The sequence below is a fragment of the Ranitomeya variabilis genome, chromosome 4 (assembly GCF_051348905.1).
Source record: "Ranitomeya variabilis isolate aRanVar5 chromosome 4, aRanVar5.hap1, whole genome shotgun sequence".
In the NCBI taxonomy this organism is placed as follows: domain Eukaryota; kingdom Metazoa; phylum Chordata; class Amphibia; order Anura; family Dendrobatidae; genus Ranitomeya; species Ranitomeya variabilis.
In genome coordinates this window covers 492959938-492976293 of record NC_135235.1, presented here as the reverse complement: position 1 = coordinate 492976293, position 16356 = coordinate 492959938, and the positions used below count along the sequence as shown (strand labels likewise).

The 16356-nt window shown below is 41.7% G+C and overlaps 1 protein-coding gene across 2 annotated transcripts in view; it reads right to left on the bottom strand.

Annotated features, from left to right (window-relative positions):
• Positions 1-308: 308 nt before the first annotated feature.
• RALY (RALY heterogeneous nuclear ribonucleoprotein) overlaps positions 309-16356 on the bottom strand; it is a 413228-nt gene continuing 397180 nt past the window's right edge. For both annotated transcript variants that reach the window (XM_077251961.1, XM_077251962.1), the window contains 3 exons: positions 4929-5077; positions 4600-4639; positions 309-2480 (listed from right to left, as the gene is read on the bottom strand). In XM_077251961.1, coding sequence (XP_077108076.1) covers positions 4604-4639; positions 4929-5077 — 185 coding nt within the window. In that variant the 3' untranslated portion in view covers positions 309-2480; positions 4600-4603. The remainder of the gene's footprint in view (positions 2481-4599; positions 4640-4928; positions 5078-16356) is intronic.

The window sequence follows — 16356 nt, the reverse complement described above, 5'->3', positions numbered from 1 at the left end:
AGAAAGATTTAGGCAGTGTAGGGACAAAAATGTGCAAATATCTAAATTCCCTGCTTTTGAAATATCAATAAAAGTTAAGCTCGCTTGTGAGGGTTCTTTTGGGGTTTCTACACACACATACAATATATGTATATATATATATATATATATATATATATATATATATATATATATATATGTATATATATATATATGTGTGTGTATATATATATATATATATATATATATGTATATATATATATATATATATATATATATATATATATATATATATATATATATATATATATATATATATATATAAATCCTTCATGTGGTTCCTTTTATATAATTCTAATGTTATTTCCATGTAGTTCAGCCTCTGCTTTTCTTCCCTTCAGCCTCCATCTTGATTTCTAGCTCTCATTCCTCTTTGCTCTGCTATAAATCTCACATTGCACCAGCACAGCATCACATGGCCAGCTAGAGCTAGTAGCATCCTTTCCTGCTGGCTTGACAATGTGATTATCCTTCCCTCTATGTTCTCCTACATAAAGTAAATTATAAGAGTACATTAAGGGAAGTAGTTGACCTGTGATCTCCTACATAATATCTGTGTGACAGGAGCTGTGTAGTCATCATCATTACCTTTGATATGAGCTTATTTATTTTCCCTCCTCCAATCACTTCCCTGCCTGTGGAGAATGTCAGTGGTTAATTCAATGTAATTGAATCATATAGAAACTTCTATTGGCTGACATGGTGAGCCTCTTTAGAGCACATGAGAAGCCATGTCATTTCCAGGGTGTCATCATGACCTATCTGAAGTATACCATGAATTTACAGAAAGAAAGGTACAAAAAGGGACAATTAAATAAGGGGATACTAGGTGAACTATATATGGCGGTAGACTAATGACAGGATATGCCAAAACATACAGCTGAAGTGCTACTTTAAGGCCTGAGGCGCATATAATTACAGCTCCATATAACTGTAAAGATATACTAGGTCATCCTTCACCCATCTGACTCCAGTTTTAATATTGTAGATATTACTGATCCAAAGACAGCACGTCTAATAAAGGCTGGACATTTTTAAACCCTTTAAAATATGAAATCCGTGCCAATTTCTCCTCATTATGTTTTGGGTTAGTGCATGTGAATGAAGGGTTCTGATACACCTGGCTGGTTTGTAATTGCATTGAAATTGCACTTTCGTCCCAACTTTGAATGGAGTGATGATCCAACATGCACCAGCCACTTTATTCATTTCATTCTCTATAATACCACCAGAGATAGCCTAGTGTGCTCTAGTATCTGCGGCCGTTCTATAGAGAATTCATGAAGCATTGTGACCACCACTTCATTCCAGCAATTTGTACTTCACTTCTTACAGGAATATCTGTATAAAATACAGTTACCAGACACTGTCATTGCTACAATTTTGTCATACTCATAGACTCTGTACAGCATCTCAAAGGATTCCCATTGGTCTGTATTACAGACAGGTGGGCACTCTGTGTACTACCGTATGGTAACTGTTTTACTTTATCCTACTTTTGGGATCAATATTTCAAGGAGAAAATCTGCATAAAGCCTCATTCAGACAGCTATAGTGAGACCATATTTTAAAGTCTTTCGTATGCCTGCAAGTCCAAGCCCAACCAAGGAAGTAATGACCTGAACCAACAGCATCATATATGCAGTGCTGGTCATTAGACCTACTACTGGTGCTAATCCGGCAATCTGAACAGGGCCTAATACAGCATTGGAACACGGAAATATTTTTTGTACACTACAGATTTGTGATTCAGCCATGTGCATGAGACATAAGGTGTCTCTGTTGTCATTTGATTCCAAATGTGCTTTACATTGAACCTGCTGCTAAATAACAATTTCTATTCTTTCTATTCTTTACTAAAGTTGTGTATGTGGAGCACATTTAACAATTGTCTTGCTACTGAATATGGGTATATTCACATCTGAAAGCTTGTTTTCATGCAATTTTGGAAAACAGGGCTATTTTTACAGAAATTTGCAGTAATTGTAGCAATAAACAGTGACATGACGACACTGTGTGAATATATCCAAAATTAGATGTACTAAAACCAGTGACAGGTTCATTTTTTCACCATTTTCAACCCCAAGGCGGAGTGACTTGTTGTATCTCTCTGCCTCAAGAGTCCCCCCTAGCTGACCCCCTGATGTAAAGCGCACAAACAGTATATTCTGTTCATATATCCGTCAGCTGGGATCATATTATTATAACATGGGAATGAAGTTCCAGTCTCTGGTTCTCCATTGGTTCAGGTGAGGGTGAGTGCTTCCTTCATCAGACTGGTCACCGCTGTTTCATATTATAAAATGATAAATAATACTTCATGTTTTTACATCTTCTGAAAATCCAGCCAACACTCTGTTTTCTCAGGGAGGCAGAATATAGGAGTCCATTTACAGAACCATAGCCATTACCCCTCACAGATCACAAGCCGTCTAGTGCAGCTGCAAAGACAAAATAGAGATAGTTATATTGTACAGTTATATGCAGAAAGCAAATAATAATAAAATATTCACCATATCTCTAGTTTTCCAGGTAAACCCACTGAGTTACCTGAAAATTTAATTCACAAAATTGTGACGAGCGAATATACTCGTTACTCGAGATTTTCCGAGCACGCTCGGGTGACCTCCGAGTATTTTTTAGTGCTTGGAGATTTAGTTTTCCTCACCACAGCTGAATGATTTACAGCTACTAGCCAGCTTGATTACATGTGGGGATTCCCTAGCAACCAGGCAACCCCCACATGTACTTATGCTGGCTAATAGATGTAAATCATTCAGCTGCGGCAAAGAAAACTAAATCTCCGAGCACTAAAAAATACTCGGAGCTCACCCGAGCGTGCTTGGGAAATCTCGAGTAACGAGTATATTCGCTCATCACTAGTGATTATGCAAAAATGGCAAAAGCATACTCCATACCTAAAAATGCCACCTCATTTATTACAGTTTATGACATTTATGAAGATAGACGAGTACTGAAAAAAACATCCAGATGCCTCTATGAAAAAAAATATACACAAAGAGGTGTATTATGGGCTCACAGCAGTCTGTGCCTCCATACTACAGCCATGACTATGAACCATTAAGACGCATTCGAAAAGGTTAATCATTGCCCTTAAAGGACTACCAATCAGTCGTTGCTTAATAGCCTGTTTAGACAGGCCAACCACACTTTCATGTGATCGTTTTGTGCACATAGGACATCATGTTCTCAGCAGCACATCTGTTTACACAGGGCGATGTGCTGCCAAGAGTAATGATTTTTTAGCTTAGTTAACAATCATCTCACCTAATAAATGAGTATTTGGCTCATTTGTTGGGTGTTTGATGGACTGTTTTATATTGCCAATAATCAGAAAACAAAAGTTCCTAGGAAAGCTTGTTGCCAATTATCTAAATGGGCATTTAGACCCTTAAAGGGAACCTGTCACCCCATGTTTTGAAGATGAGCTAAAAATACTGTTAAATAGGGGCAGAGCTGGGCGTTACATTAGTGTCTTTGTGTGCCTTTATAACCTACCTAAGCTGCCGAAATACCTTTGTAAAGTCGCCGTTTTCTGCTGTCACTCACGCTGGTCTGGTCATATGGGTGTGGTGACAGCGCTGTTTCTCCCCCAGAAACCTGCTCATCATTACGTTGGTGGCGTAGTGGTGTGCGCATGTCCAAAGCGAAGATCCACTGCCCAGGAGATTCAAAACAGCGCGGTCTTCGCTATTCGCAGTTTACCGGTGGGCGCGGCCATCTTTCCTGTGGCCACGCGTGCGCAGATGGAGCGCTCTGCTGCCCGGGGCTTCAGGAAAATGGCCGCCGCGATCTCCATCTGCGCACGCGCGGAATCCCGCGGCCATTTTCCTGAAGCCCCGGGCAGCAGAGCGCTCCATCTGCGCACGCGCGACCACAGGAAAGATGGCCGCGCCCACCGGTAAACGGCGAATAGCGAAGACCGCGCTGTTTTGAATCTCCTGGGCAGTGAATCTTCGCTTTGGACATGCGCACACCACTACGCCACCAACGTAATGATGAGCAGGATTCTGGGGGAGAAACAGCGCTGTCACCACACCCATATGACCAGACCAGCGTGAGTGACAGCAGAAAACGGCGACTTTACAAAGGTATTTCAGCAGCTTAGGTAGGTTATAAAGGCACACAAAGACACTAATGTAACACCCAGCTCTGCCCCTATTTAACGCTATTTTTAGCTCATCTTCAAAAAACGGGGTGACAGGTTCCCTTTAAAAATCTGATGAGTTGGGATAGAGCTGGATGAGTGCAGTTTATCACTTTGACTTAAATTTAGACTAATCGATAAGTAGTTATTTGCCCATCTACAAAATCATCTTGAGTGCACACATACATCCTGCATAAAAGGTCCTTTATCTAAGTGGTGAAATTGACACTTTTTCCTCTCTTGACATAAACGAAATTGAATATAGAAAATTGAGAAGGCATATAAAAATTGTCCCATTTCACAATTGTGGAAGTAGAAATAATCCAGAAAGATTATCAGGATAATAGGAACCGATTAAATTTGAATGGCATTTAGATGAATCGGTGTCATACCTTGTTAGTGGAGAGATGAGTTTGTATAGTGGCTGTTCTCCTGTAAGACAAAGATGTGAAATCAGTGAGGACGACCTTCTGTACTCTGTGCCTACCATTAATTAACAATCTCGTCTCGTTTATCTAGCAGATAATGGCCGCTCCCGGTCTCAGGTAAATGAAGACTACTTAGAGTGACTTTTTAGCCTCAGAATTTCAATGACGGTCAGTTACCTGAGAGTTTTCTTCTTTGTGACAGATGGGATACATAATGAGTATGTACTTAGCTAAGTTTCATCGGTTCATACATAGGGTCACTGCTCATCTTCTGTCTACAATGCAGTTCATACCAGGTCATCTGTGCAGTCATCATGTACAAGCTCTTCTCCTTCATCTCCATTAAGAGCCTCGTCTGTGACAGTGTCGCCCGCTTCTGAAGTGCTGTCGTCTTGGGAGAATTCACTCCGGCTGCAGTCTGATTTCTTCCTTGACGCTATGGCTGGGATAAGATGTTATCATGTATTAATTATACAGAAAAGTATTTAATTATCAGTTTTACACATTTATCATTACCAAGCTTCTACACAGAGACTGAGAACTAATTCTACACAATTGTGGAACATAAAGCAGATGACAAGACTGAATTCAAAGCCTTGCATAAGTATTGCCTCTCCTTTCCATGCCATGCTTACTGCTAAAAATCCTGTTATGTTGGATACCAATGATCTATAAAGCCAATAGTATTAATGGCCACACTATTCTATATTAGTGGTGACTGAGGTCAGATGTGATGCCTTGCAACTTTCATGTTACGCTATGGGGAAAAGTGTTGGGAGTGTTTCTCAGATGGCTGCAAATCACTGCCTAACTGTGTCTTAGTAACAAATAAATCATGATTCACTGCTTCTCCGCAGCCTTCAAGTGTCACCCTTGCCTTTACAGTGGCTTCAGTGCATCCAATAAAGGGGCTCTCTGGTGGAAGGAAGTACCTAAATATTTTTAATTAGCAAATCACACTTGTTTTGTCTAGGGAGGCAATTGCTAGCACATTATAATGGCCGCCATCTTGGTATAATGACAGAAACCTGTCCAACAGTGTTAGAACAGCTGCCTGTAAGCATGTGCATAAAGTCCTTTATATGTGCTCACACAGAAATAGTGAAGCCTATCAGTGTTTCCACACATTGTGATACACCTTTCAGAGCCTCCACATTGACACCAACAAACAGCATGATGACCACAATGACCCCTCCATGTCTTTAATTCATCATGACATCTGGCATCTTCTAGCATCTTTATCATCCTTTTGGCCTCCTGATGTACTCGTGAGCACATAAAACACAAGTCCAAAATGTCAATAATAACAAGCAGACATATTCACACTGGGAGTTCTAATAGACCCCTCAACTAGATATATAATGGTGTCACTTATCTTTTTGTAAAGAACACCACATTTCATCCTGACACATTTCACCCACCTCAGAGATAAAGTCAAGGGTTCACCAGGGAATTCAAGAGTGAAGGTCTCCAAATTGCTCCTACCACCTGGACCACATGTGAAGAAATTAGGTCGTGCATGCGTGTGGGCTTTCTATGGGTAACCCTGTCTTTTCTAAAGGTGCCGCCAGATGAACCGGAAATGATGTAATGCCGGTCACAAGAGTTCGGAAGTAGTAACTATGTCCTGGTGGGATGCAGGCCGTGCTCCAACAGAGGGCGGGCCCCAGGCATGTGACTGGAGATGGTGTAAGGCCGGTCACATGATCGCTGCAGTGTATCTATGCAATCTGCATTCCACTAAAAGGCAGACCGCAAGTATGGGGCCAATACAATGATTTAATGAGATGCCCATAACTGGCAGGTAGGTCCGACGTGCCTACCACCAATACAAATATAGAGTACAGTATAAGGTGGCACGCAAATATTATTCAGGTAAATAAAATTAGGGCAGACCATATGACATTAACTATTCCACTCAGTGGGATGCAAGACGCGGCAGGCATCAGACTTACTGTACTGATAGGGACAGGAAAAGACACAAAATGCAAGAGCCCAGAATAAAAAGACAAGATAAATTACCCCAAAATATATAGGAGAGGTGAATACTCAATGGATAATTACGGTCCATATTGGGACTGAAGGTAGATAAAGGGAGCATGGCATGATATCCTAGAGATCAATATGCCAAGGCTAGTTTTACTGTATAATGGACAGATAGTTGAACACTTTTTTTTATATATAGCTAGCAAAGCTGAGCTGTTCATTGATCCCCCTGGACTCATAGATTCAAGCAGAAAAATCCAACGTGTCTCTATCTGGAGGTCTTTCTGTCCCAATCGCCTTTTCTTTTTGACTTGGGTACCGTTTCGATCACACAAAAAGAGAACAACTTTAGGTCAAATTAATCTTCGTCTCTCTTTGTCAGTGTGGAGGTTATCGCTATATGTCTATAGCATCAATGTCCTTTCCTCAAGTACAACTAATGTTATAGGTAATGTTGCCGGCTTGACCTTACGTGAATCTGAAAATGTCTTGTGAAATGCAGGTCCTTCAATCTCTACCCAGATGGAGTGGTGGAGCAGGGATCTGATGCCTCCCAGATCCACCATTATACAGTTGAAACCTCCTGGATATTGGTAAAGCACCTAAATATCCAGTAGTGTCCTGATGGATTTAGGACGCTTGGGAGGCATGCTTCCTGATATAACACAAGAAATACACAAGGGTCTCCTACAGAACCTGGGTTGTCATGCCAAGTCATCGGCGACCCGTGGTCATGTGACATAGGTGCTGATGTGCGGGGTTAATGATACGCTTCCTGCACGCGGCTGTTAGGGGCACATGACAGCTTATCAGATCAGCTGTCTTGTGCCAGAAAAGGCGCGGGCTTGTCGCTGGAGCCCACACCAATGGGAGGCGTTCAATGTCGGATATATCCTTCATTGGAAGTAAAAGGGTTAAAAAAATATTCATATGTGGCAGAATTTTTTGTAGACATTTTTGGGTCTTGCAGAAATCCATTTGCTTATCACTGAAACAACCTCTTTCACATGAAAGCACTGATTTTCAGAGCTGTCTTCAATAAATTTGCTTCTTGTGAGTATTCTGTGTATTTACCACAGCAATCCTTATATGTAATAATGACTAGTGACAAGCGAATTTGTTCGAAAAACCATCGCCAAACATAAAATTGGCATGCATATGGCACTTGAATATTCGTGATCAGAAACCGGAGCAAAATTTTATAAAATCGGAAAAAATCAGAAACATTTGTTAAAAAGAGTGGGAAAATATTTGTGCTGGCACTAAAGTATTTTCAGCACTTTAGTTATGATAATGGTGGTGTATCATGAGCATTTGGTACGTGTTTGATGAGGGCAGGGGGTTTGCAGAGCTCAGATGGACGGTGTTCTTGTAAACTGTAATTTTTTTCTAACTTTTTGTGTGCACATTGCTGCTAACCAATCAGGGTGCAAGAAACATCCACAATGTCCTGACACAACGGCTTGTGTCATTTGCTGCTGAAATCACATGTCCCTCTCCATATAAAGAACGGGAATCTTGTTTTAGCACCATTTTGACAATGTAACAGCGCAGAGAGGCTGCTCATGATGCTGGGACTGTTTGCTGATAAATTTTAGCTAGTTAGTTAGGTGGTTGTTTCTAAGTCAGATAGTTTAGATAGCTAGTGTCCTGTGTGGCTGTGAAATTGACCTTTCAGCAGATTTTTTTTTGTGTGCCATTACTGAGGTTGACAGACAGAGACAGCAGGGCACATGCCATGCAAGTGTGTTGTGCACTGCATCCATTGTGCTCCATACACGAGTATACCGATCTATGTCTTATTTTTTCACTGGCTAACTGTGAAACAGCATGCCATATCCCAACTTGTCATTTAGTGGTGTGGTGACATTGTTCTGTGATTTGAGCTGTTTTGCATGAAAAAATATTTTTTAGGGGCAGTTTCTACAGTGATTCACCATGCCATATCTCACCTCCGTATCCCACGTTGTAGTTTTGTGGTTGTGATATGAAGCTGTCTGCAAACCACATGCACATTAAAAAAAAAAAAAATCTGTTGTAAAAGTGATGCAGCCCTCCATATCCCACGTTGTAATTTTGTGGCAGTGAAACTGTTGTGTGTGCAGAGCTGTTGCGCATTAAAAAAAAACTTTGGGGGTTTTACAAACGTGATACAGCAGGCTAAATCCGATTTTGAAATAGTTTGGAGCATATCTCCTAAAAAAAATTTCGTTCAGATACTAACGTTGTGCAGTAGGGGACATTTTACTTTGAAATTGCTTGTAGCATCTAGTCTATGTTATACAAACCTCAACTACAGTCCAAAAATATTTATTTTCTTATTAACATTACACAGCAGGGGACGTCTCACTTTCAAATTGTTTGTAGCATCCGATACAGAGCAAAGTACTGCAGTGCGCAGGCGCCGGGCCTCTGACCTGTTCCGGCACCTGCGCACTGCAGTACTTTGCTCTGCCCTCAACAGGGCAGACAAAGTATGCCTGCGCCGCAGCCGCGGAGTGAAGACCAGAAGAGGATGTCATGGAATGAAGATGGGAGGCTCTGGACTGGAACTGAGACACCCATCGGACCCGGACCACAGCGGGACCTTCCCTGAGTGAGTATAATCTAACCTCTTTTTCTCCTCTTTTAGGTAACATCAGGGGCTTATCTACAGCATTACAGAATGCTGTAGATAAGCCCCTGATGGCGGTGGGCTTACCTCACCATCGATTTTGGGGGTGACAGGTTCCCTTTAAGATGAACATGTCATGGATCTCCAAAGACTTTTGCATCCCAATCGCAGACTGTATAGACTAGGTGATATTGCATTTGTTAGTGTGCAGAATTAATCTTGCAAAATTGCACTCTGATATATTTAGTGTGGCTTATGTGCCTGCTGTTGCTGCTGCTGCAGATGTTAACACAAATTTGTGGAAATGTGAACAGTCATGGTTGGTCTCAATCTGCTGGGTTGGCTGTAGTGAAAGAGGTATCGTTCTCCATTATACTATTTCTACTTTGGTGAAATTAATGCCACTACAGTGGTGTCAGGCCCTAATTTTTGGAAATGTGAACACTCCTGGTTGGGTGTCCATGTGATGAGTTGGCTGTAGTGGAAGAGATGTCGATTCCTATTATACTTTTTCTACGCTTGTGTAATTGATGCCACTTTGGTGGTGTCTGCCAATAATTTTTGGAAATGTGGAGAGTTCAGGTTGGGTCTCCTTCATGCGTGTTGCAGAAGGCCTCCGAGACCTCGTCTTACTTTCACGTTCAATTCAAAGCTGGAAATGCTAGCCCAGACCCCAATGCCTCATGCATGGCTGATTGCTGCTGTGCCATGCCACAATTTGTAGTGTGGGTGAATTGAGGCCACTTTCCTGGTGTCTCCCCCTAATTTGATGTATTGTGGCAGCTTTTGGGGCTGTTTGAAGGTGTTGTGCATTTGTTTGTTTTGGCCTTCCATTGACTGCAATGGCTATGTTTGGCGAAGATTCGACAAATAAATCGGTGAAAATTGCAAATTCGGTGATTGTAATCCGAACCGAACATTAAAACCATTGAATTCAAACCAAACAGGAAAAAGAGCGATAATTCCCGGCACTGCCACAGAGTGAAGATAAGGGTGTACAGTATGTTCTCTGGACCTTTAATCATTCATGCAACATGTTTCTAAGTCTGGTTGACTCCTGTATAAACCTGATGAAGATGTCAACCCAACTTAGAAATGCTCTATGTCTAATCCTGTTAAGTTTGAATACCTTTCTTCCCATAGGTGTGTGGTACTGCAGTCTAGAGATGAGCGGATGTCTGCAGCTCCCTCCTTATTTGGCAAGCTATAGTGCTTACCGAATAAGCTGCATTGTGAACCCGGCTAACTGGAGTGCTCCCGATAGTCCCCTGTTCCAAACCGCAGCTGCATGTGTCGTGGCTATGTAATAGTCACAACACACAGGCTCTCCATGCATGTGTTGTGACTGTCATACAGCCACTGTGGCAAGGAACAGCTGATTATCGGGAGCGTTCCAGTTAGCCGGGTTCCCGATGCAGCTTATTCAATAAGCACTATACCTTGCTGAATAAGGAGAGAGCCAAAGATATTTGCTCATCTCTACTGCAGTCGGAGCAGTAGCCCTTTATTCTTACGAGTATGTTGTTGTGTGAAGTCACAATCCAGGTAGGGGAGCATATGCAATCATTTAGTCGCTGTGTCTTATATTGAGGGTAACAGACTTGGAGAACCTTTTCTCTTTTTCATATGTAATGGATCAACTTACTCATATGTCAGACTTAAAGGGCGTCTGTCATATGAATCATGCTTCCCTACGCATGAGCAGCATGAATCAGAGAATGGCTGAATGATTGCAGCTAGGCGTATTTCTCTCTGAAATGCTCCAGCGTTTCAGAGAAAATATAGTTAGAGGATATATCTGGGGACCATAACCAGAGACAAGGCCAATCAGGCTTCATCCAAGTGCAGTTTTTCCCAACATCACTGCAGGTGGTTGACAGCCGTCTTCTTATGGTAGAGACCTGTCAATCACCTCTAACAGTGCTGGGAAGAACCTGTCTAGGTGACGCTAGACTAATCTTGTCTCTGGCTATGTAACTATGTTTTCTTTGAAATGCTGAAGCATTTCAGAGATGGTTATACAGTCATGGCTAGTGTTGAGCATTCCGATACCGCAAGTATCGGGTATCGGCCGATACTTGCGGTATTGGAATTCCGATACCGAGTTCCGATACTTTTGTGATATTGGGAATCGGAATCGGAAGTGTGTGGTGCGTATGGTTCCCAGGGTCTGGAGGAGAGGAGACTCTCCTTCAGGCCCTGGGATCCATATTCATGTATAAAATAAATAATAAAAATAAAAAATATTGATATACTCACCCGTCCGGCGGCCCCTGCTCTTAGCGGTGCCTCCGTTCCTAAGAATGCAGGGGTGAAAGACCTTCGATGATGTCGCGGCTTGTGATTGGTCACGTGAGCGGTCACATGAGCGCTCACGCGACCAATCAAAAGCCGCGACGTCATCGAAGGTCCTTCAGGCGCTCATTCTTAGGAACGGAGGCTGCCGGTTACAGCGGTTACTACCAGGGCGCGTCAGAGGGTGAGTATATCCCTATTTTTTATTTTTATTCTTTATTTTACACATGAATATGGATCCCAGGGCCTGAAGGAGAGTTTCCTCTCCTTCAGACCCTGGGAACCATCCAGGATACCTTCCGATACTTGTGTCCCATTGACTTGTATTGGTATCGGGTATCGGTATCGGCGATATCCGATATTTTTCGGATATCGGCCGATACTATCCAATACCGATACTTTCAAGTATCGGAAGGTATCGCTCAACACTAGTCATAGCCAAAAGTATTCACACCCCTGCAATTCTGTCAGATAATACTCAGTTTCTTCCTGAAAATGATTGCAAACACAAATTCTTTGGTATTATTATCTTCATTTAATTTGTCTTAAATGAAAAAACACAAAAGAGAATGAAGCAAAAAGCAAAACATTGATCATTTCACACAAAACTCCAAAAATGGGCCAGACAAAAGTATTGGCACCCTCAGTCTAATACTTGGTTGCACAACCTTTAGCCAAAATAACTGCGACCAACCGCTTCCGGTAACCATCAATGAGTTTCTTACAATGCTCTGCTGGAATTTTAGACCATTCTTCTTTGGCAAACTGCTCCAGGTCCCTGATATTTGAAGGGTACCTTCTCCAAACTGCCATTTTTAGATATCTCCACAGGTGTTCTATGGCATTCAGGTCTGGACTCATTGCTGGCCACCTTAGAAGTCTCCAGTGCTTTCTCTCAAACCATTTTCTAGTGCTTTTTGAAGTGTGTTTTGGGTCATTGTCCAGCTGGAAGACCCATGACCTCTGAGGGAGACCCAGCTTTCTCACACTGGGCCCTACATTATGCTGCAAAATTTGTTGGTAGTCTTCAGACTTCATAATGCCATGCACACGGTCAAGAAGTCCAGTGCCAGAGGCAGCAAAGCAACCCCAAAACATCAAGGAACCTCCGCCATGTTTGACTGTAGGGACCGTGTTCTTTTCTTTGAATGCCTCTTTTTTTCTCCTGTAAACTCTATGTTGATGCCTTTGCCCAAAAAGCTCTACTTTTGTCTCATCTGACCAGAGAACATTCTTCCAAAACGTTTTAGGCTTTTTCAGGTAAGTTTTGGCCAACTCCAGCCTGGCTTTTTTATGTCTCGGGGTAAGAAGTGGGGTCTTCCTGGGTCTCCTACCATACAGTCTCTTTTCATTCTAAAGCCGATGGATAGTACGGGTTGACACTGTTGTACCCTCGGACTGCAGGGCAGCTTGAACTTGTTTGGATGTTAGTCGAGGTTCTTTATCCAACATCTGCACAATCTTGCGTTGAAATCTCTTGTCAATTTTTCTTTTCTCTCCACATCTAGGGAGGATGGCCACGGTGCCATGGGCTTTAAACTTCTTGATGACACTGTGCACGGTAGACACAGGAACATTCAGGTCTTTGGAGATGGACTTGTAGCCTTGAGATTGCTCATGCTTCCTCACAATTTGGTTTCTCAAGTCCTCAGACAGTTCTTTGGTCTTCTTTCTTTTCTCCATGCTCAATGTGGTACACACAAGGACACAGGACAGAGGTTGAGTCAACTTTAATCCATGTCAACTGGCTGCAAGTGTGATTTAGTTCTTGCCAACACCTGTTAGGTGCCACAGGTAAGTTAGAGGTGCTGTTAATTACACAAATTAGAGAAGCATCACATGATTTTTCAAATAGTGCCAATACTTTTGTCCACCCCCTTTTTTATGTTTGGTGTGGAATTATCTCCAATTTGGCTTTAGAACAATTCTTTTTGTTTTTTCATTTAAGACAAATTAAATGAAGATAATAATACCAAAGAATTTGTGTTTGCAATCATTTTCAGGAAGAAACTGAGTATTATCTGACAGAATTGCGGGGGTGTGAATACTTTTGGCCATGACTGTACTTGGCTGCAATCATGCAGTCAGGTATTAATTCTTATGGCTTGTGGTTTAGGCAGCCTGCTTAGAATAACAGGATCCCTTAGTGACTCATCTGTATTGTCCAATGTTGTTAAATCTGAATGATTTTTGCTATGATCAGAATTTTTCCACATGGTGGCCGCATTACATTTTATTTGCCGATAAACATGCTTCTGTAACAGTCTTTTTTGGTTTTCCCAAATATGTAATGTAACATGAGCAGTGCCTACAGTCACCCAACATCAGCCCTTTAAAGGGAACCTGTCAGCAAGATTGTGCACAGTAACCTACAGACAGTGTCAGGTCGGCACTGTTATACTGATTAAAATGATACTTTGGTTGATGAAATCTGTCTTGTGGTTGTTGTTTAATCTTTGTCTTCAGATTTGAGTTAATGATATGCTCGTGCTCCGGGCTGGGCCTGTGGTGGTGGGGGTCTTCATGTGGTGCTCTGATTAGGTATTCATCACTATGGCTTCTGGCAGGTCACTGATCCCTCACTAACCTGCCCCCATGTTTACATAATGAATACTATATATAGTAAAAAAAAAAAAAATCACCTTCAGCAGGCAGGTGCTGACGTCTCAGCTGCAGTATGATTGCATGCATAATATGCATTCCACAGGCTGAATCGGAGCATGAGCATATCATTAACCCCTTAGTGACAGAGCCAATTTGGTACTTAATGACCGAGCCAATTTTTACAATTCTGACCAGTGTCACTTTATGAGGTTATAACTCTGGAACGCTTTATCGGATCCCGCTGATTCTGAGATTGTTTTTTCGTGACATGTTGTACTTCAAGTTAGTGGTAACATTTCTTCGATATTACTTGCGATTATTTATGAAAAAAATGGAAATATGGCGAAAATTTTTAAAATTTTGCAATTTTCAAACTTTGTATTTTTATGCCCTTAAATCAGAGAGATATGTCACAAAAAATAGTTAATAAATAACATTTCTCACATGTCTACTTTACATCAGCACAATTTTGGAAACAATTTTTTTTTTTGTTAGGGAGTTATAAGGGTTAAAAGTTGACCAGCAATTTCTCATTTTTACAACACCATGTTTTTTTTAGGGACCACATCACCTTTGAAGTGATTTTGAGGGGTCTATATGATAGAAAATAACCAAGTGTGACACCATTCTAAAAACTGCACCCCTCAAGCTGCTCAAAACCACATTCAAGAAGTTTATTAACCCTTTACGTACTTCACAGGAACTAAAACAATGTGGAAGAAAAAAATTAACATTTTACTTTTTTTTGCAAACATTTTACTTCAGAACCATTTTTTTTAATTTTCACAAGTGTAAAAACAGAAATTTAACCACAAATTTTGTTGTGCAATTTTTCCTGAGTACGCCGATACCCCATATGTGGAGGTAAACCACTGTTTGGGCGCACCGCAGAGCTTGGAAGTGAAGGAGCACCGTTTGACTGTTTCAATGCAGAATTGGCTGGAATTGAGATCGGACGCCATGTCGCGTTTGGAGAGCCCCTAATGTGCCTAAACAGTGGAAACCCCCCACAAGTGACACCATTTTGGAAACTAGACCCCCCAAGGAACTTATCTAGATGTGTGGTGAGCACTTTGAACCCCCAAGTGCTTCACAGAAGTTTATAACGTAGAGCCGTGAAAATAAAAAATCGCATTTGTTTTCACAAAAATGATTTTTTCGCCCACAAATTCTTATTTTCACAAGGGTAACAGGAGAAATTAGACCACAAAAGTTGTTGTGCAATTTCTCCTGAGTACGTCGATACCCCATATGTGGAGGTAAACCACTGTTTGGGCGCACCGCAGAGCTTGGAAGTGAAGGAGCACCGTTTGACTTTTTCAATGCAGAATTGGCTGGAATTGAGATCGGATGCCATGTCGCGTTTGGAGAGTCCCTGATGTGCCTAAACAGTGGAAACCCCCCACAAGTGATACCATTTTGGAAACTAGACCCCCCAAGGAACTTATCTAGATGTGTGGTGAGCACTTTGAACCCCCAAGTGCTTCACAGAAGTTTATAACGTAGAGCCGTGAAAATAAAAAATCTCATTTTTTCTACAAAAATGATCTTTTTGCCCCCAAATTTTTATTTTCACAAGGGTAACAGGAGAAATTAGACCACAAAAGTTGTTGTGCAATTTCTCCTGAGTACGTCGATACCCCATATGTGGAGGTAAACCACTGTTTGGGCGCACCGCAGAGCTTGGAAGTGAAGGAGCACCGTTTGACTTTTTCAATGCAGAATTGGCTGGAATTGAGATCGGATGCCATGTCGCGTTTGGAGAGTCCCTGATGTGCCTAAACAGTGGAAACCCCCCACAAGTGATACCATTTTGGAAACTAGACCCCCCAAGGAACTTATCTAGATGTGTGGTGAGCACTTTGAACCCCCAAGTGCTTCACAGAAGTTTATAACGTAGAGCCGTGAAAATAAAAAATCTCATTTTTTCTACAAAAATGATCTTTTTGCCCCCAAATTTTTATTTTCACAAGGGTAACAGGAGAAATTAGACCACAAAAGTTGTTGTGCAATTTCTCCTGAGTACGTCGATACCCCATATATGGGGGTAAACCACTGTTTGGGCGCACCGCAGAGCTTGGAAGAGAAGGAGTGTCGTTTTACTTTTTCAATGTAGAATTGGCTGGAATTGAGATCGGACGCCATGTCACGTTTGGAGAGCCGCTGATGTGCCTAAACAGTAGAGACCCCCCACATATGACACCATTTTGGAAACTAGACCC